At 41.9% G+C, this 22661-nt stretch overlaps 1 protein-coding gene across 1 annotated transcript in view; it reads left to right on the forward strand.

Moving 5' to 3' along the window:
• The window catches only part of PNPase (polyribonucleotide nucleotidyltransferase 1), a 185568-nt gene that overhangs the window by 120761 nt on the left and 42146 nt on the right, over nucleotides 1-22661 (forward strand). Inside the window, exons 9-10 of the mRNA XM_068386971.1 lie at nucleotides 6848-7021; nucleotides 8656-8849. Coding sequence (XP_068243072.1) covers nucleotides 6848-7021; nucleotides 8656-8849 — 368 coding nt within the window. The remainder of the gene's footprint in view (nucleotides 1-6847; nucleotides 7022-8655; nucleotides 8850-22661) is intronic.

The following is a 22661-nucleotide window of genomic DNA, read 5'->3' on the forward strand; positions in this document are numbered from 1 at the left end:
ATGGCGGATGTCAAGGAGCTGAAGTGTAAAAGTGCAGTGGGAAGTGATAAAGTGAGTGATAGTGTTGTGGATAGTGTTGCGCTTGAGGGTTCGTCTGTTCGTGCCTGTCGTCCTCCTAGTCCGGGACCTCTTGCAAGCTCCCAAGTCCAGGGGAGAAGCAATGTCGTACGACAAATGGGTTCGAGAGGCTTTAATCAGCGAACAGACGTTCCCTCCGTGGTTTCGGGCGTATCTACCCAAGATCGCCCCTACCAAACAAAGACGAGAGAGCCCATTTATACCTCGTCTGCGGAAGAGGTTTCTCGCAAGAAACCATGGACCAAGGTCTCACGACCGTTAAAGCGCAAGTCGGTCCCTTCCGCGCAAGTCCAACGGCCCAGCTGTAGCCACTGGGTCAGTTCGGACTCGCTGCAGTCATCCGATGACTGCTCACCTCCTAAGAGAGGCAAAGCGGTACCGCTTCAGACAGTTACACCGTCTGTCGCCGCACCTGCTCCTGTAGACCCTAAGTGGTCTTTACTGCAAGACATGCAGTCGCAACTCACGTCGCTTATGCAGGACTTTCGTGCGGAGAAGGTTGCTGCCGCACCAGCAGCTAGTGCAGCTCCTTGCCTACAACCACCCACACGATCGGTTGTGCGTCCTGGGGACGCTGAGGTAACCTTCTCACGCACTCCAGTTGAGAGAGTTCCGCCACCCATGCGTTCCAGTGTGATCTGCCAGCCGCATGTTGACGTTCAGCGACGCACGGAGGTATCCGTTGACGTCCGTGAGGTTCAACAACCGTCAGAGTTGTTTTGTTTTGACGCGGTGCGTCAACCTCCGCAACCCAGTGTGGTTGCCACTGCGCACCCACATCAGTCTAGACAGTCTGGAGTAGACGCTGTGCGTCCCCGCGCTGCTATGGTTGTTGCCAGCTAACAAACTGGGCAACAGTTCCATGACGTTGCGTCCGGCTCAGTCACGCATGCACCCGTGCGGCCGGACTCAGCCAACCAGCCGTTACCCACTCCGTTGCCGTTCCCTCATCAGTTATCGGATGAGGGACTTTCTGATGATGATGGTGCTGCACATGAAGATGAACCACACTCAGAACTGGACGAGCCCAAGTCTACGCAACCCTCTTTGGACTTTAGGAAAGTTTTGGCCCTGTTCAAAGAGATGTTTCCGGACCAGTTTGTGTCTGTAGCTCCGCGTTCGCCTCCGTCAGAGTTTGTGTTAGGCATGCCGTCAACTGCTCCTGCCTTTACTAGACTCGTCCTCGCACGCTCGTCCAAGAGAGCTTTGCGAGTGATTGGAGAATGGCTGCAGTCCAAAAAGAGTTTAGGGAAGACAGCTTTTACGTTTCCACCTGCTAGACTCTCTTCTAGATCGAGCGTCTGGTATGCCACGGGAGAAGTTCTCGGCTTGGGAGTTCCTGCCTCTGCCCAGGGCGACTTCTCAAGTCTTGTAGACTCTCCCCGCCGCCTAGCCATGAGACGCTCGAAGATATGTTGGTCATCTTCGGACCTGGACCACCTTTTGAAAGGGATATTTAGAGCCTTCGAGGTATTCAACTTCTTAGACTGGTGTCTAGGAGCTCTAAGCAGAAAGATCTCTCCGACGGAGAAGGAGACTTCCTTGCTCATTATGTCCTGCATGGACAAGGCCATACGTGATGGGTCTAATGAGCTTGCTGCATCCTTTGTGTCCGGAGTCCTTAAGAAGTGTGAAAACCTGTGTTCATTCCTTTCAGCTGGAGTTACACCATGCCAGAGATCCAAACTTCTGTTTGCTCCTCTTTCTAAGTGCCTTTTTCCAGAGGACCTGATTAAGGAGATTGCTGCTTCTTTGATACAGAAGGATACTCATGATCTTGTTGCGTCCTCTGCTCGCAAAGCTACCCCTTTGCCTACCTTGTCAGCTAGACCAAGGATGGACACTCCAGCGTCCCGTTTTATTCCGCCCTTTCGTGGCAGAGCCTCCAGCAGAGGAGGTGCTCGTGCCGAAGGGAGACGTGGAAAGAAGAAAGGAACCAAGTCCTTTAAGGGCAGAGTCTGACTGCCAACTTCTTCAGACAGCAGTGGGAGCCAGACTCAAGAACTTCTGGCAGACCTGGGAAAAGAGAGGCGCAGATGCACAATCTGTGAAGTTGCTCAGAGAAGGGTACAAGATCCCGTTTGTACGAAAACCCCCTCTAGCAACGTCCCCCATCGATCTCTCTCCCAGGTACAGAGAGGAAGACAAGAGACGGGCATTGAAACAGGAAGTATCTCTCTTACTAGAGAAGGGAGCGGTAGTCAAAGTCCTGGACCATCAAACCCCAGGATTCTACAACCGTCTCTTCTTGGTGTCCAAGAAGACAGGAGGGTGGAGGCCGGTGCTAGACGTCAGTGCGCTGAACGTCTTTGTCACAAAGCAGACGTTCTCCATGGAGACCACAAAGTCGGTTCTAGCAGCGGTCAGAAGGGAAGACTGGATGGTCTCGTTAGACCTAAGGGACGCCTACTTCCACGTCCCCATCCACCCGGACTCCCAACCTTTTCTGAGATTCGTTTTCGAAAAGGTTGTCTACCAGTTTCAAGCCCTGTGCTTTGGCCTAAGCACAGCTCCTCTTGTGTTTACGAGGCTGATGAGGAATGTAGCCAAATTCCTTCATTTAGCGGACATCCGAGCCTCCCTCTATTTGGACGACTGGCTTCTCAGAGCTTCTTCCAGTCGTCGCTGTCTGAAGGATCTAAAGTGGACTCTAGATCTGACCAAGGAATTGGGTCTCCTTGTCAATATGGAAAAGTCACAAGTGGTCCCATCCCAAACTATTGTGTATTTAGGGATGGAGATTCACAGTCTAGCTTTTCGGGCTTTTCCGTCGGCCCCCAGAACAAGCCAAGCCCAGTTATGCATCCAGAACATGCTGAAGAAGGAACGATGTTCAGTCAGGAAGTGGATGAGTCTGATAGGGACGCTATCATCCCTGGAACAGTTCGTAGCATTAGGAAGACTACACCTCCGTCCTCTTCAATATCACCTAGCATTTCACTGGAAAAAGGACAAGACGCTAGAAGCGGTCTCGATCCCCATTTCCGAGAAGATGAAGTCTTGCCTGACATGGTGGAAGGATAGTATCAACCTCAGAGAGGGTCTGCCCCTGGCTGTTCAGACTCCCAACCACGTTCTCTTCTCGGACGCATCGGACGTAGGCTGGGGCGCGACATTAGACGGTCGGGAATGCTCGGGAATATGGAACTCGAGTCAAAGGACAATGCATATCAACTGCAAGGAGCTACTGGCAGTACATCTGGCCTTGAAAAGCTTCAGGTCTCTCCTTCAAGGCAAAGTGGTGGAGGTGAACTCGGACAACACCACGGCTTTGGCGTACATCTCCAAGCAAGGAGGGACCCACTCACTGACGCTGTACGAGATCGCAAGGGACCTCCTCACCTGGTCAAAAGGTCTAAACATATCGCTAGTTACGAGGTTCATCCAAGGCAACTTGAATGTCATGGCAGATTGTCTCAGTCGGAAGGGACAAATTCTTCCAACAGAATGGACCCTCCACAAGGATGTATGCAAGAGTCTTTGGGCCACCTGGGGCCAGCCGACCATAGATCTCTTTGCAACCTCGATGACCAAGAGGCTCCCAATATATTGCTCACCAATCCCGGACCCAGCAGCAGTTCATATAGATGCCTTTCTCCTAGATTGGTCTCATCTAGATCTATATGCATTCCCTCCGTTCAAGATTGTCAACAAGGTACTGCAGAAGTTCGCCTCTCACGAAGGGACAAGGTTGACGCTAGTTGCTCCCCTCTGGCCCGCGAGAGAATGGTTCACCGAGGTACTTCGATGGCTAGTAGACGTTCCCAGAACACTTCCCCTAAGGGTGGACCTTCTACGCCAGCCACACGTAAAGAAGGTACACCAAGGCCTCCACGCTCTTCGTCTGACTGCCTTCAGACTATCGAAAGACTCTCGAGAGCTAGAGGCTTTTCGAAGGAGGCAGCCAGAGCGATTGCTAGAGCAAGGAGAACATCCACCCTTAGAGTCTACCAATCGAAGTGGGAAGTCTTCCGAAACTGGTGCAAGTCAGTATCAGTATCCTCGACCAGTACCTCTGTAACTCAAATAGCTGACTTCCTCTTATATCTGAGGAAAGAACGATCTCTTTCAGCTCCCACTATCAAGGATTACAGAAGCATGTTGGCATCAGTCTTCCGTCACAGAGGCTTAGATCTTTCCAACAATAAAGATCTACAGGACCTCCTTAAGTCTTTTGAGACCACGAAGGAGCGACGTTTGGTTACACCTGGTTGGAATTTAGACGTGGTACTAAGATTCCTCATGTCAGACAGGTTCGAGCCGCTACAATCAGCCTCCCTGAAAGATCTCACCTTAAAGACTCTTTTCCTGGTTTGCTTAGCCACCGCTAAAAGAGTCAGTGAGATTCATGCCTTCAGCAAGAACATCGGTTTTTCATCTGAAACGGCTACATGTTCTCTACAACTTGGTTTTCTAGCCAAAAATGAGCTGCCTTCTCGACCTTGGCCAAAATCGTTCGATATTCCAAGCTTATCGAATATGGTTGGAAATGAACTAGAAAGAGTCTTATGCCCTGTAAGAGCTCTTAAGTTCTATTTAAAACGAACTAAACCTTTAAGAGGCCCGTCTGAAGCTTTATGGTGTTCAGTTAAGAAACCATCTTTGCCTATGTCAAAGAATGCCTTATCCTATTTTATCAGACTGTTAATACGAGAAGCTCATTCCCATCTGAATGAGGAAGACCAAGCTTTGCTGAGGGTAAGGACACATGAAGTTAGAGCTGTCGCAACTTCCGTGGCCTTTAAACAGAATAGATCTCTGCGAAGTATAATGGACGCAACCTATTGGAGAAGCAAGTCAGTGTTCGCGTCTTTTTATCTTAAGGATGTCCAGTCTCTTTACGAGGACTGCTACACTCTGGGACCATTCGTAGCAGCGAATGCAGTAGTGGGTGAGGGCTCAACCACTACAATTCCCTAATTCCATAACCTTTTTAATCTTTCTCTTGAAATGTTTTTATTGTTGTTTTTTGGGTTGTCCGGAAGGCTAAGAAGCCTTTCGCATCCTGGTTGATTTGGCGGGTGGTCAAAGTCATTTCTTGAGAAGCGCTTAGATTAGGGGTTTTGATGAGGTCCTGTTGTATGGGTTGCAACCCTTGATACTTCAGATCCTAGGGGTCGATCAGCATCCTGAGAGGATCGCAAGGCTCCGTAAGGAAGACGTACTTAAAAAGGCAGAGTAATTGTTCAAGTCGACTTCCTTACCAGGTACCTATTTATTTTGTTTTTGTTATTTTGATAACTTCTAAAATGAAATAAAAATTCTTAGCTCATAATAATGTAAACATATAATGCTGGTCTCTACCCACCCCCCTGGGTGTGAATCAGCTATTATAATCACCGGCTAAGTTAAATATTGAAAAATGTTATTTTTATAATAAAATAAATTTTTGAATATACTTACCCGGTGATTATAAATTAAAGGACCCTCCCTTCCTCCCCAATAGAGACGCAGTGGACCGAGGAGAAAATTGAGTTCTTTGTTTACATTGAGTACTGGGTACTTGGACGACAGATGGCGCTGTTGGGCACACCCGCAACCTGTATAGCGATCGCTGGCATATTTTACCGTAGAGTTTTCTGTCGAGCAACAGAGTTGCAGCTATTATAATCACCGGGTAAGTATATTCAAAAATTTATTTTATTATAAAAATAACATGTTAAGTATGTCTGGTAAGTTAGATCCTCTCCATTCAGATCTTTTAATTTATAGTGTTTTTAACTGCCTACATCCTATTTACAACTTATGTTGTCATTCCTGATTATAAATTCCCTTTTGGGGAAAATATCCAATTTCTTTTTCAGGATCACAAAAAAATTTTTATTCTGCATGAAGATTTTGTCCTTTCTAGCCTGAGAAATTTTTTTGCTGATGTAATTTTGTCCTTTTGAATATTGTTCTTCTGTTTGGTCTTCAGCAGCTGACTTTTATCTCAAATTGTTAAAAAAAAAATATGTTCGAATATATTCCTTATCCCTGATTTTGATGTAGATTTCTGGCACCATTTTCCAGTTAGTTAGCTTATTGTATGTGTGTTAAATTTTCATAGTTCTCACCATCCTCTGCATTCAGATCTTCCCATACTGTACCGTACACCTTATAGTATTAAATACGAAGTTAATTTTAGGGATCTTGCTTTTTCTCTTGTTTTGTCCAATGTTCTACAATGTTCCGGAAGTTTTATTTCATCTGCTACTAAATTGCAAATAATCTACACAATTACAGGAGTAGTTGAAATGATGGTACCACATAAGTTCAAACTTGTTGCAAATGCCAATTTGTTGAGGAGGTTAAAATAGGTCTAGTTTCATGATTTCATGTTATTTGTTTATTTAAAATTGCTTTATACGTTATTTTGTTATACCTGTATTTTTTATGTTGTTTAATCTTTACTTTTGTTTCTTTTCTTTTGGGGGCTTTCACTGGTGGGGCCCCTAGGCTTTTAGCATTATCCTTTTCTAACTAGGATTTTAGCTTGGCTTGTGTTAAGAATAATGATGATACATGTAATGATAATGATAATGAAAATAGTTATGATTCTAATAGTACCAAGCATACTTAAATATAGTGTACTGTCGATTTCCATATACTAATTTGGAAATTTCAGCTATGTTCAAGTTTCCCTTCTGGACAGCAACATCCTTTTTAATTTAGCAGACTCTTAATTGCTATTTTATGTATTTGTTCACAAATTTGTTTAGATCTGGTGTTTTACAATTGTTGACTTTTAACAATTGTTGATTTATCCTTATGAACTTTGAATCTACAGATGTGATGGGAGAAATTTGACAGACTTGAGACCCATTAGGTGTTTAGTAGATTTGCATCGTCCTTTGCATGGATCAGCCCTTTTTCAACGTGGACAGACCCAAGTGCAATGCACCGTGGCTTTTGATGCTCCCGAGAACATTCCAAAATTAGATCCATTATTAGAGGCAACAGGGTAAGTGTTTTAGATTCTAATTACCATTACATTCAAAGGTACCCCACAGAGAGCAGGGCACAGCTAAAGTTTGAAACAAAGAGCATATTAATTAATAACAGTAGGCAAATGACCATAAAGTACAAAATATGAAAAATAACATATTCCAATACTAGCCATTTGTATAATATTATACTATCATAGTCTGAATTACCGTTAAAATGATGCGCATGATGGTAAAAAATTATCGTATGTCAAGGGATATATAAGACAAATAAGAGAGAGTGAATGGTGTATTGAAGTGTATTGAAGTTGCAACCAAAAATATGACCATTAATGTAATAGGTACTGTAATATAAGTATTAAAGTTACTAGACACAACACTATGAACAGCATACAAGATAGAGAAATATGTCTGAGAGATGGGGAACAGATTAATTGAGTGTGAATAATAGATTCCTTCCAAAAATAGTATGATAGCATTGAAAACAGTTAATTGATACCTGCAGACTATAGTAAAATCACATTCCTCACAAAAAATATAGGAAATTGAGTTCACCAAGGAGAATTTAATCCTCAAGATAAAAAATTTTAGGACAAAATAGGGAATTCAGGCTATACATTCCAAATCCAATAATGTAAAAATTGTAGCAAATATGGCCATGCTCCAAAATATGTAATGGTGACCCTAGGATTTGCGTTGTGGATCAAGCAACCAATGCATGTAACACTTTGATGAATTTTGGTAAAAAACACCATGCTAGGTGCAAAGAATACTAATTTTATATATATAACACTGAATTTCAGATCTTTCAAGATAGAACAGATGGGGCCTTAAAAGAAGCAAATATAAAGTCATTTGTTTCAATGACCCATACAAGAAGTTGTGCATGTGTTACGGTATATATGCAGACATTGATCATTTTACTTTGAAACTTTCCCAATACAGTACAGTAATTACTTGAAAGTTATGTACCTTATCTGGTTATAGGAACAGAACATGAATAATTAATTCATTTTTAAAAAAAGGGATAGTAAAAGTAGCTGTATTAGGCAGTCATTGATGGTTGTGTCATTTTACCTGTAATGATTTTGCTCATAATATAAGGGTTTTCATACAGTACAGTATACAGTACACTAAGTTTTAATTACATTATTTTTTTCATAAGAATGTAATTTTCATGAAATTGAATGCAGGACAATTAAAGATATGCTGTGCCTCAGTTATGCTTTTTCTTTTATCAGAATGCTGGGGTAAACTTGAGGGATGGTAAACTCAGAAAGAAGATAATGGATCATAGTTTTGAAAAAAATTTTAAGCTACAATGAATTTATTGAGGATGAAATACCCAAGATATATTTAGACATTTAGCTATTAAAAACCATGCTATCTAAATATTAATCATTTGAAATATGCATGGGCATGCTTCTTCATTTTGTAGTACTCTACATTACAGAATTTTATGTGTTCATTAACTAATGAAAAGTACATTTCTTATTGGAAAATCTGTAATTATGAAACATAATAGTTATTTTAAAGTTTTATTGAATTTTTTTTTTTAGTTTCAAACCGTAGAGAGGTACTGTTATAGTGATATGATTGTTTCTGTACTTAGTGACCTGCTTTGTTAATGGATTCATTACATTTCTTCCAGTGGTCATAAAGATAGGAATTTCATCCTACATTATTCATTTCCCTCCTTTGCTACAAATGAAATAGCCCGAAGTGGTCCAGTATCTCGACGGGAAATAGGTCATGGGGCTTTAGCTGAGAAAGCGTTAAGGCCACTTTTACCCAGCCAGCACCCATTTGCTATCTTACTAACATCAACAGTATTAGAATCTAATGGTAAGTTATTCCTATGCAGATACAAACTTCTGAGTCATTTATATGGGTAACTGCTAGTAGTGTTTTCTATGACCGGCCAATCAATATAATTGGTTTGATTGCACCATGCTTCATTGCTGAGCAACCATAGCACTTGCGCTGGAAGCAAAAGGATTCTTGCTCACCCCGCCTCCCCACAACTCTGCTGATTGCTAAGTGATGAGGTTGTGCTTTCACTTCCTCTCTTCAATCGAGCTTTTTGCATTAATGTAATGTCGCCTCTCCTTTTATTGTTTAATGCTCTTCGACTTGTGTTTTTTCTTTTTTCACGGTCATTTGAGTTACCATTCATTATCTGTGAGTTACGAGTGAATGGATTATATGTAGTAAATCTTAGTACAGTATTTACATTCTTGCCCAAGACGGGATAGTGACCATTGTGGTATCTTTATGAGCTGGGCAGACATAGACACACATCCTTTTTGTTCCTCATGCCTAGCAAGAGATGTTCAAGGGAATCACCGTATTTTTCTCGTCACAGGAAATTTAACAAGGTTTTTACTTTACTGTACTGCATTTCCTTACAACAGGAGTTAGAGACGAATCTCCTGCCATATGGTGATTACCTCCCTTTAGTATTTTTTGTCGTGAATTCCCTGAAACTTTAATTACAATAGACAATGCCCATAGTAATCTGAATTGTGTCGACTATACACAGCGATACTTTGAGCCAACACTTATAAAGATTCTTGCCTTGAGCCAGGTTTCTGTTATTAACCATGATCACGAAGAGAAAGCATTTAAGCGTGGAAAGCATACTCATATTCCCGTTGGGGGGACTTTAGAGTTAAGACAGCTTTTTCCCTTAGTCATGAAACAACATTGTTGGAAGATGAATTTTTGCAATCTCCAACACGTTCTCACAAACTAGGTTTGTGTCATATTTATGGGGTTCATAAGTTCATGTGTCCTCTACAAAGTCTTAAGAACTCTTTAACAGCTTAAGAGTAGGTCAAAAGCAGACACTTTCGCTTTTCATAATACAGCCAGATGAAGCTGTGTGTGATGACGTCACTACACGCACTGCCATCTCTGCACGTGATGAAATTTCTTCACACAGGACAATATGAACTTGAAATCAGCTCCTAAGTATCTTGTTTTGCCTAGATCTCTCTCCCCCTCCTATGAGCGTGTAGAGTTGAGAACCACTCATTCCTGCTTTATTGAGGCTAAACTAACTAGTTTAGCTTTTTGATCTTGTGAAATTAAAGCTCTCTTGATGAATCTTGATGCTTATGGAGGTGTAGACCCAAATGGTATTTTTCCTTTGTTTTTTATAAAGACTACAGATATCTTAGCCCCAAAGTTATCTCTTATTTTGTGCAAGTTAGCAAGAAGAGGAGCTTTCAGCACTTGGTGGAGAATTGGTATTATGACTCCACTATGTAAATGTGTTTGTGGTAGCTCAAGTCCAACTGATCACTGCCAAATTTCCATAACTCCCATATCTAAAGTTTTTGAACGCCTTTTGGCAAAATGTCTTAATAGGTTTGCTGAAGGTAATCATCTGTTCCCTAGCTTGCAATTTAGTTTTTATAATGGCCTTGGAGCATGTGATGCCCTTCTTGCAATTTCCAATACTGTACAAAACTCCCTTGATTGTGGTCAGGAAGTTTGTTTGATTGGCCTTGATTTTAGTGCTGCCTTTAACCATGTTAATCATGAGGCTTTTGTATTCAAACTCAAGCAGTTGGGATTGGGTGAGTTGTTTCTTAGCATCAATATTAAATTTTGAAATAATACATCGCAAAGAGTTGTTGTTGATGGGCACCATAGTGAGTATAGGAATGTGATATTGGGTGTTCCTCAGGGTAGTAATCTTGGCCCATTACTTTTCATACTATATACACATGACAGGTAGTTTGGCCTAAAAAAACAAGCTTGTTGCATATACAGATGATGCTACTCTTTGCATCAATTCCATCTCCTGAATGTAGATCTGGAGTTGCTGAATCCCTTAATAGAGATCTAGCTAAAATTGTAGTGCATGGTGCAAATTATGAGAAACAAATAGGTCTGTGTTTTCTTTAATTGCAAAAAAAAATTGATTTATTGAGAGTCTTTTAAGATTTCAGTGATCAATCTATTCTGAAGAGAAGTGTTTTCATTCTTTCATTCTACCTTGTCTCGAGTATTGTTCCCCTGTCTGTTCTTCAACTGCTGATTCTCATCTTAATTTGTTGAACAGGAACTGACAGTCTATTAAATTTCTTACTCGTGATCTAGATATTAATCTCTGGCACCATCGTTCAATTAGTTCATTATGCATGTTGCATAAGATTTTTTATAATTCTAACCGGGCAGTTCCATCCTGTTCATAATGCTAGGCATGCAGTTAATTCTAATTGTCAGGCCTTCTCCATCATGAGGCTCAATAATACACATTACTTTAGAAGTTTTATTCCAGCTGTAACCAAGTTGTGGAATGATCTTTCTAATCGGGTAGTTGAATCCATAGAACTTCAAAAGTTCAAACTTGCAGCAAATGTTTTTATGTTGAACAGGCTAACATAAGTCTTTTTATATTTTATATTTGAAATATTTGTTTTAATGTTAATGTGTTTAAGATATTTTATTTTAATTGTTCATCACTTCATATATTGTTTATTTATTTCCTTTCCTCACTGGGCTATTTTTCCCTGTTGTAGCCCTTGGGCTTATAGCATCTTGCTTTTTCAACTTGGGTTGTAGCTTAGCTAGTGATAATAATAATAATAATACATATATATATATATATATATATATATATATATATATATATATATATATATATATATATATATATATATATTTATATATATATATATATATATATATATATATATATATATATATATATATATATATATATATATATATATATATATATATATATATATATATATATATATATATATATGTTATATATATATATATGTTATATATATATATATATATATATATATATATATATATATATATATATATATATATATATATATATATATATATTTATATATATATATATATATATATATATATATATATATATATATATATATATATATATATATATATATATATATATCTATATATATATATATATATATATATATATATATATATATATATATATATATATATATATATATATATATGTATGTATATGTATATGTATATATATGTATATATATATGTATATATATATATATATATATATATATATATATATATATATATATATATATGTATATATATATGTATATGTATATATATGTATATATATATGTATATATATATGTATATATATATATATATATATATATATATATATATATATATATATATATATATATACCAAGGCACTTCCCCAATTTTCAATATTAATCTTACCCGATGATCATGTAGCTGTCAACTCTGTTGCCCGACAGAAATCTACGGTCGGGATACGCCAGCGATCGCTATACAGGTGGGGGTGTACACAACAGCGCCATCTGTGGTCAGGTACTCCAGTACTTCTTGTCAACACCGCCTCAATTTTTCCTCTGTCGTGCCACCGGCTAGACCTACTTGGATACGCTGTTGATTCTGGAGTTATTGTTCACGATTTGGTGATGTATTTGCTCCAGAGTTTAGCCTTCGCTATTCAGGAAGCTTTATCATTAGCTTAGCAAGTTTTTGGAATTAATTTGATTTAATTTTGGTGACGAAGAGAGTATGAACTCTCTTTCTCTTTTAAATGGCCGACCCTTCCCTTAGACGGAAGTGTTGGTGTCGAAGAGAGTATAGACTCTTTCTTAATTTTGCTTAACAAAGTTATAGATTTATTTTATATCTCTCTGCCTTTTATAGGCCTCTTCGATTAACTTCCTTTTATTATAAACTTATTAAAATTAATTTTTATGTTTGTTTATATGCGACCTTTCCTAATAGTAGGCGGTCTTTTCTTGGAACCGAAGTTAATTAACATTGAGCCCGTCATATCGTTTTTACCTGTTAAGATTTTATGCTATTTTAATGTTTTTGAAAGAATTTCTTTGATAGTCTCGTACTGTTTTCAAAGTTGAACTAACGTTTTGTTTTGTCTCCGCAGTTGTTGACGTTCAGAACGTTCAACTTGCGCTCTATCGTTACGATAGAGAGAGAGTATTCACGGTTTCACGTTGCAGTAAGAGTAAACCGATTCTAGCGTTTTGTTCATTCTTTCTTAGCTTAAATGGTTTTAATTCTAATAAAGGAACTTTTTATTTGGGAAATCTTTCAGTTTTTTACCTTTAACAATAATATGTTTTAACGATATATATAATTGGGCTCATCTCTCAGGTTCTAAGTCAAGAGAGAGAGAGAGAGAGATAGAGATGGAGGGAGAGAGAGGAGGATAAACGTTTCGTTCAAGCGGGTAACGTTGTTATCGTTTTTGCTCTTCTCCCTAGTCTCTTTAGGGGAAGAAGGTAAACGTTTCTAGAGTTTTATTCTTGTTCCCAGGCTTTATGCGGTGAGAGATTTTAAACGTAGTTTATTTGATCTAGTGTTTAGTCTCTTTTCCAGCCACTGAATTTTTTATCTTTCATTGTGTTTTTCTGCTACATTGTAATACTGTTTTCGCAATTACTAACTTTTAACGAAGGATAGAATTGCGTGTTTCAGGTACAAACCACTTAAAGTTTCGAGTTCAGTGAAATAAGTGCAAACAGAAATTCAAAAGTGATAAAGTGATAAGCGCAAAGTGTTACAGTGTTGCGTTCGAGGGTTCGTCTGTTCGTGCCAGTTGTTCGCCTTGTCTGGGACCTCTTACAAGCTCCCAAGCCCAGGGGAGAAGTAACGTCGAAGGACTTATGGGTTCATCAGGCCTTGATCGACGAACAGACGTTTCCCTCCGTGGTTTCGGGTGTACCCACTCACGTAGCCGACGTGATCACCCCACCCACACAAAGACGAGAGAGCCCATTTATTCCTCGTCTGCGGAAGAGGTTTCTCGCAGAAACCATGGACCAAATCTTGCAGCTTTTAAGTGCAAGTCGGTCCCTTCCGCGCAAGTCCAACTCCTAGGTGTAGCCATTAGCACTGGGTCAGTTCGGACTTGCTGCAGTACGACAACTGCACACCTCCCAGAGAGGCAAGGTGGTACCGCAACAGGCAGTAACTCCGTCTGTTGCCGCACCAGCTGTTTTAGACCCTCAGTCTCAACGGACAGTAGCTCCGTTTGTTGTTGTCTTTCATAGACCCTAGTGGTCCATGCTGCAGACTATACAGTCTCAGCTTGCTCCTTCATACAGGAGTATCATGCTGGAAGGTTGACAATGTAGCCTGTTAACCTACAACCCGCCGAGGTTGTGCGCTCAGCAGATACTGCGGCTGCCTGCTCCCACCCTCCACCTGTGAGAGCTCCACCTCCGATGCGCAGTCCACCCTGCCAGACGCATGTTCTTGCTGCGCCTCCTGCTTTCATGCGTGAGTTGCCGCATCGGGAGTTGCCGGGTTCCAGCACTTTGAGGCAACCTCCTCAACCCATGAGGCAGGAGCCTCATGCTATGCGGCAACCTCCTCTACCCATGAGGCAGGAGCCTCATGCTATGCGGCATCCTCCTCAACCCATGAGGCAGGAGCCTCATGCTATGCGGCAACCTCCTCTACCCATGAGGCAGGAGCCTCATGCTATGCGGCATCCTCCTCAACCCATGAGGCAGGAGCCTCATGCTATGCGGCATCCTCCTCAACCCATGAGGCAGGAGCCTCATGCTATGAGGAGCCTCATGCTATGCGGCATCCTCCTCAACCCATGAGGCAGGAGCCTCATGCTATGCGGCATCCTCCTCAACCCATGAGGCAGGAGCCTCATGCTATGCGGCAACCTCCTCTACCCATGAGGCAGGAGCCTCAGGCTATGCGGCATCCTCCTCAACCCATGAGGCAGGAGCCTCATGCTATGCGGCATCCTCCTCAACCCATGAGGCAGGAGCCTCATGCTATGAGGAGCCTCATGCTATGCGGCATCCTCCTCAAACCATGAGGCAGGAGCCTCATGCTATGCGGCAACCTCCTCAACCCATGAGGCAGGAGCCTCATACTATGCGGCATCCTCCTCAACCCATGCGGCATGAGCCTCATCCCTTGCAGCATGAGCCTCATCCTATGCAGCATGAGCCTCATACCATGCAGCATGAGCCTCATCCCATGCAGCATGAGCCTCATCCCATGCAGCATAAGCCGCATGCCATGCAACATGCTCTGCATACCTTACAGCATGCTCTGCATACCTTACAGCATGCTCTGCATACCTTACAGCATGTGCATACCTTACAGCATGCTCTGCATACCTTACCGCATGCTCCTCAGTCACACATCTTTGGTTGTTGCCAACTCACAAGACTGTCAAGCAGTTTCATAACGTTGCCTTCTGGTCTGCTGCTTTTGCACCAGTGAAACCCTCACTGAGAGAACTTAGCTTTTCTCGGATATGGTTCCTGTAGATGAGAAAGTGCTATTCTCCCTCCTTCTGATATTCCCTTGAGGACTCTGTCATTTGGAGAGGAGCCTTAAGCTGCTTAGCCTCCTATGGACTTTTATTTAAACATAACATGCTTCCAGGGAGGGTAATGGTTCCGCTTCAGTCGCTAACCCCGTCTGTTGCCACACCTGCTCCCATAGACCTTGAGCTTTGTTGCAAGACATGCAGTCCAAGCTTAGTCCTTGTTAGAGGATTTTTTGTTTACGGAGTCAGTGTGTCACTGGGAAGACGTTCAACAACCAGCAGAAGTGACTTGTTGTGACGCAGTGCGGCAACCTCAGCAACCCGATAAGGAGTTGTCTGTACGACCCAGACAGTCTAGACAGTTTCGGGTTGTCGCTGTATTTCCTCGCTTCCCCATGGTTGACAGTTCACACACTGTGCAGCAGTACCATGATCTTGTGTCCGGATCCGTCAGACGACTGGCTTTTAAGAGCTCCCACAAGTCGTCGCTGTCTGGAGATTCTCAGATGGACTATGGATCTGACCAAGGAACTGGGCCTCCTGGTCAATTTTGAGGAGTCCCAGCTCGTCCCATCCCAGACCATTGTCTACCTGGGTATGGAGCTTCAGAGTCGAGCTTTTCGGGCTTTTCCGTCGGCCCCAAGGATCTACCAAGCCCTAGAATGCATCCAGAGCATGCTGAGAAGGAACCGATGCTCAGTCAGGTAGTGGATGAGTCTAACAGGGACACTTTCATCGCTGGCCCTGTTCATCGAGTTAGGGAGACTCCACCTCCGCCCCCTTCAGTATCATCTAGCTGCTCACTGGATAAAGGACATGACGCTAGAGACGATCTCAGTTCCTGTTTCCGAAGAGAGGAGGTCTACTCTAACGTGGTGAAAGAACAGCTTTCTTCTCAAGGAAGTCTACCTTTGGCTGTTCAGAAACCCGACCGCCGTCTCTTCTCGGACGCATCAGACACGGGCTGGGGTGCGACTTTGGACGGACAGGAATGCTCGGGAACATGGAATCAGGAGCAAAGGACACTTCACATCAATTGCAAGGAGCTGTTGGCGGTTCATCTGGCCTTGATAAACTTCAAGTCCCTCCAGCTTAACAAGGTGGTGGAGGTGGACTCTGTCAACACCACAGCCTTGGCTTACATCTCCAAGCAGGGAGGGACTCATTCGTGGAAGTTGTTCTAGATCGCAAGGGACCTCCTCATCTGGTCAAAAGATCGAAAGCTCACGCTGGTAACGAGGTTCATTCAGGGCGATATGAATGTCATGGCAGATCGCCTCAGCCGGAAGGGTCAGGTCATCCCCACAGAGTGGACCCTTCACAAGAATGTTTGCAGCAGACTTTGGGCCCTGTGGGGTCAGCCAACCATAGATCTGTTCGCTACCTCGATAACCTAGAGGCTCCCGTTGTATTGTTCTCCGATTCCAGACCCAGCAGCAGTTCACGTGGATGCTTTTCTGCTGGATTGGTCCCATCTCGACCTGTATGCATTCCCGCCGTTCAAGATTGTCAACAGGGTACTTCAGAAGTTCGCCTCTCGCAAAGGGACACGGCTGACGTTGGTTGGCTCCGCTCTGGCCCGCGAGAGAATGGTTCATAGAGGTACTGCAATGGCTGGTCGACATTCCCAGGACTCTTCCTCTAGGAGTGGACCTTCTACGTCAACCTCACGTAAAGAAGGTACACCCAAACCTCCACGCTCTTCGTCTGACTGCCTTCAGACTTTTGAAAGACTCTCAAGAGCTAGGGGCTTTTCGAAGGAGGCAGCCAGAGCGATTGCCAGAGCAAGGAGGACATCCACTCTCAGAGTCTATCAGTCTAAAGGGGAAGTCGTCCGAAGCTGGTACAAGGCCAATGCAGTTTCCTCAACCAGTACCACTGTAACCCAGATTGCTGACTTCCTGTTACATCTAAGGAACGTAAGATCCCTTTCAGCTCCTACGATCAAGGGTTACAGAAGTATGTTGGCAGCGGTTTTCCGCCACAGAGGCTTGGATCTTTCCACCAACAAAGATCTACAGGACCTCCTTAGGTCTTTTGAGACCTCAAAGGAACGTCGGTTGTCCACTCCAGGCTGGAATCTAGACGTGGTCCTAAGGTTCCTTATGTCATCAAGATTTGAACCTCTCCAATCAGCCTCTTTTAAGGACCTCACATTAAAAACTCTTTTCCTCGTGTGCTTAACAACAGTTAAAAGAGTAAGTGAGATCCACGCCTTCAGCAGGAACATAGTTTTCACATCTGAAACGGCTACATGTTCCTTGCAGCTCGGTTTTTTGCTAAAACGAGCTTCCTTCACGTCCTTGGCCTAAGTCGTTCGAGATCCCAAGCCTGTCCAACTTGGTGGGGAACGAACTGGAGAGAGTACTTTGCCTAGTTAGAGCTCTTAGGTACTATCTAAAAAGGTCATAACCTTTACGAGGACAATCAGAAGCCTTATGGTGTGCTATCAAGAAGCCTTCTCTTCCAAGGTCTAAGAACTCAGTTTCTTACTAAATCAGGCTTCTGATTAGGGAAGCACATTCTCATCTGAAGGAAGAAGACCTTGCTTTGCTGAAGGTAAGGACACATGAAGTGAGAGCTGTGGCTACTTCAGTGGCCTTCAAACAGAACCGTTCTCTGCAGAGTGTTATGGATGCAACCTATTGGAGAAGCAAGTCAGTGTTCGCATCGTTCTATCTCAAAGATGTCCAGTCTCTTTACGAGAACTGCTACACCCTGGGACCATTCGTAGCAACGAATGCAGTAGTAGGCGGGGGCTCAGCCACTACATTCCCATAATCCCATAACCTTTTTAACCTTTCTCTTGAATACTTTTTATGGGTTGTACGGTCGGCTAAGAAGCCTTCCACATCCTTGTTGATTTGGCGGGTGGTCAATTCTTTCTTGAGAAGCGCCGAGGTTAAAGGTTGTGATGAGGTCCTTTAGTATGGGTTGCAGCCCTTTATACTTCAGCACCTAAGAGTCGTTCAGCATCCTAAGAGGACCGCTACGCTCAGTAAGGAAGACGTACTTAATAAAGGCAGAGTAATGGTTCAAGTCGTCTTCCTTACCAGGTACTTATTTATTTTATGTTATTTTTGAATAACTAATAAAATGAAATACGGGATACTTAGCTTCTTTGTTAACATGTATGCTGGTCTCCACCCACCACCCTGGGTGTGAATCAGCTACATGATCATCGGGTAAGATTAATATTGAAAAATGTTATTTTCATTAGTAAAATAAATTTTTGAATATACTTACCCGATGATCATGATTTAATTGACCCACCCTTCCTCCCCATAGAGAACCAGTGGACCGAGGAAAAAATTGAGGTGGTGTTGACAAGAAGTACTGGAGTACCTGACCACAGATGGCGCTGTTGTGTACACCCCCACCTGTATAGCGATCGCTGGCGTATCCCGACCGTAGATTTCTGTCGGGCAACAGAGTTGACAGCTACATGATCATCGGGTAAGTATATTCAAAAATTTATTTTACTAATGAAAATAACATTTTTGGTGGGTAGCCATCAAACAAATGAAACAAAAAAGGGGACGTCTCCTCTCTATGTTCCTCCCAGCCTGACAAGGGACTCAACCGAGTTCGGCTGGTACTGCTAGGGTGGCACAGCCCACCATCCCCTGTTATCCACCACAGATGAAGCTTCATAACGCTGAATCCCCCTACTGCTGCTACCTCCGTGATCATCCAAGGCACTGGAGGAAGCAGCAGGGCTTACCGGAACTGCGTCACAATCGCTCGCCATTTATTCCTATATCTAGAACGCTCTCTTGCCTCTCTCACATCTATCCTCCTATAACCCATAGCTTCCTTCACTCCATCCATCCACCCAAACCTTGGCCTTCCTCTTGTACAGTACTTCTCCCAACAACTCTTGCATTCATCACTTTCTTCAGCAGACAGCCATTTTCCATTCTCTCATCTTGGCCAAACCACCTCAACACATTCATATCCACTCTAGCTGCTAACTCATTTCTTACACCTGTTCTCACCCTCACTACTTCATTCCTAACCCTATCTACTCGAGATACACCAGCCATACTGCTTAGATACCTCATCTCAAACGCATTAAATTTCTGTCTCTCCATCACTTTCATTCCCCACAACTCCAATCCATACATCACAGTTGGTACAATCACTTTCTCATACAGAACTCTCTTTACATTCATGCCCAACCCTCTATTTTTTACTACTCCCTTAACTGCCCCCAACACTTTGCATCCTTCATTCACTCACTGACGTACATCTGCTTCCACTCCATCATTTGCTGCAACAACAGATCCCAAGTACTTAAACTGATCCACCTCCTCAAGTAACTCTCCATTCAACATGATATTCCACCTCGCACCACCTTCCCTTCTCGTACATCTCATAACCTTACTCTTACCCACATTAACTCTCAACTTCCTTCTCTCACACACCCTTCCAAATTCTGTCACTAATCGGCCATGCTTCTCTTCCGCGTATGCAACCAGTACAGTATCATCCGCAATCAACAACTGATTTACCTCCCATTCATGGTCATTCTCGTCTGCCAGTTTCAATTCTCGTCCAAGCACTCGAGCATTCACCTCTCTCACCACTCCATCAACATACAAGTTAAACAACCACGGTGACATCACACATCCCTGTCTCAGCCCCACTCTCACCGGAAACCAATCGCTCACTTCATTTCCTATCCTAAGACATGCTTTACTACCTTTGTAGAAACTTTCCACTGCTTGCAACAACCTTCCACCAACTCGATATAACCTCATCACATTCCACATTGCTTCCCTATCAACTCTATCATACGCTTTCTCCAGATCCATAAACGCAACATACACCTCCTTACCTTTTGCTAAATATTTCTCGCATATCTGCCTAACTGTAAAAATCTGATTCTTACAACCCCTACCTCTTCTAAAACCACCCTGTACTTCTAAGATTGCATTCTCTGTTTTATCCTTAATCCTATTAATCAGTACTCTACCATACACTTTTCCAATTACACAACAAACTAATACCCCTTGAATTACAACACTCATGCACATCTCCCTTACCCTTGCATAGTGGTACAATACACGCACAAACCCAATCTACTGGTACTATTAACAACACAAAGCACATATTAAACAATTTCACCAACCATTCAAGTACAGTCACACCCCATTCCTTCAACATCTCGGCTCTCACACCATCCATACCAGATGCTTTTCCTAGTCTCGTTTTATCTAGTGCTCTAATGCTCTCCTCACTTCCTGTCTTGTAATCTCTCTCATTCTCATCTCCCATCACCGGCACCTCAACACCTGCAACAGCAATTATATCTGCCTCCCTATTATCCTCAACATTCAGTAAACTTTCAAAATACTCCGCCCACCTTTTCCTTGCCTCCTCTCCTTTTAACAACTTTCCATTTCCATCTTTCCCTGTCTCTTCAATTCTTGAACCAGCCTTCCTTACTCTCTTCACTTCTTATTCTCTTCATATGAATGACCCAATCCCTGACCCACCTCAGGTCAGCTGCCCTCGTTGCCTCACTTACCTTGCGCTTTACTTCCACATTTTTCTCTCTATATCTTTCATACTTCTCTACAGTATTACAGTATTCTGCAGCCATTTTTCAAAAGCCCTCTTTTTCTCTTCCACCTTTACCTTCACTCATTCATTCCACCATTCACTGCCCTTCCTCATGCTGCCTCCAACAAATTTCTTACCACACACATCACTTGCAATCCCAACAAAATTTTCTTTTACTAACTTCCACTCCTCCTCTAAATTGCCAGTTTCTCTTACTTTCACTTCGTCATATGCCATTCTCAACTTTTCTTGATATTTACTTTTTACCCCCGGTTTTATTAGCTCTTCAACCCTCACAAGCTCCCTTTTACATCCACCTACTCTATTTCCCCACTTTTTTGCTACAACTAATTTTCCTTCCACCAAAAAATGATCAGACATGTTTGCCATATCCCTAAACATGTGCACGTCTTTCAATCTTCCAAACATTCTTTTAGTTATCAACACATAATCCATTAACGCCCTTTCTACCATTCTTCCATTTGCCAATCTTACCCATGTATATTAATAATAATAATAATAATAATCATGCCTTTTCCATCTCGAGTGTCAATACTACATAGTATTCTAGAAGTTTTAATCCAGCTGTTACCAAGTTGTGGAATGATCTTCCTAGTCAGGTAGTTGAATCGGTAGAACTTAATAAGTTAAAACTTGCAGCTAATGTTAAATAGGCTGACATAAATCTTTTTAAAGTTTATTTATGAAAGATTTGTTTTCATGTTGTTACTGTTCTTAAAATATTTAATTTTAATTGTTCATTACTTCTCTTATAGCTTATTTATTTCCAAAATTACTTTCCTTACTGTGCTATTTTTCCCTGTTGGAGCCCTTTGGCATATAGCATCCTGCTTTTCCAACTAGGGTTGTAGCTTAGCTAGTAATAATAATAATAATTATAATAATTGGTTTTCACCCTAATGGAAGTAAGAATGCCTCATATTTCTTAAGTATTTCATGATATACAGATATTGTATTTTTATCATGTAACACTTGATATTCATACCACTTCTTGGATTCGAACATGCAGCCTTGCCTCTGTAGGAGCCGGCTACTCTGTTCACTGGCGGTTTTCTTTGACATCTTGCTGTTGCTTATAATAATTGTATCAGGATGGGTATACCTCTCAACTTCACAGATTTCATTCCTGGAAATGATTTTATTCTGAGAATCGAAAGCATGGCTTTGTCTCTTTACGAGCCGGCTACACTGTTCACTAATGATTCTCATTGATCTCTTACTATTATTAATATTAATTGTATCTTTCAGAAAGGAAGGGTATACAGTACCTCTTAACTTCACGGAGACTTCCTTCCTCCTAAGGAGGACTCCCATATAAATGACTCAAAAGTTTGTATCCATGTAGAAATAAACTACAAATTTTAATAAAATCTGTATTTTTCCAAGCCATACAAACCTCAGTCATTTACTAAAGTTCCCACCTCAACTGCCCTACAAGTCTTTGACCAGGCTTTGAGTATTATAAGGAGGCAAAGTGAGCAAGAACCTTCTTTCTCCCTGCGCATATGCTATGGTTGCCAGTAACGAAGCGTGGTGCAATCAAACCAATTCCTTTATTGGCCTGTCGTAGAGAACATGACTAGCAGTTACCCATATAAATGACTCAGGCTTGTATAGCTAGGAAATATATAAATTGTTATAAAATTGTTAATGTTTACAGCTTTAATGTTTTGAATTTATAATTTGATATTGTAGGTAAGAATTTTGGTTTTGCTCTGCTATTTTTAATAAAT

This window comes from Palaemon carinicauda, chromosome 14 (assembly GCF_036898095.1).
Source record: "Palaemon carinicauda isolate YSFRI2023 chromosome 14, ASM3689809v2, whole genome shotgun sequence".
NCBI lineage: Eukaryota > Metazoa > Arthropoda > Malacostraca > Decapoda > Palaemonidae > Palaemon > Palaemon carinicauda.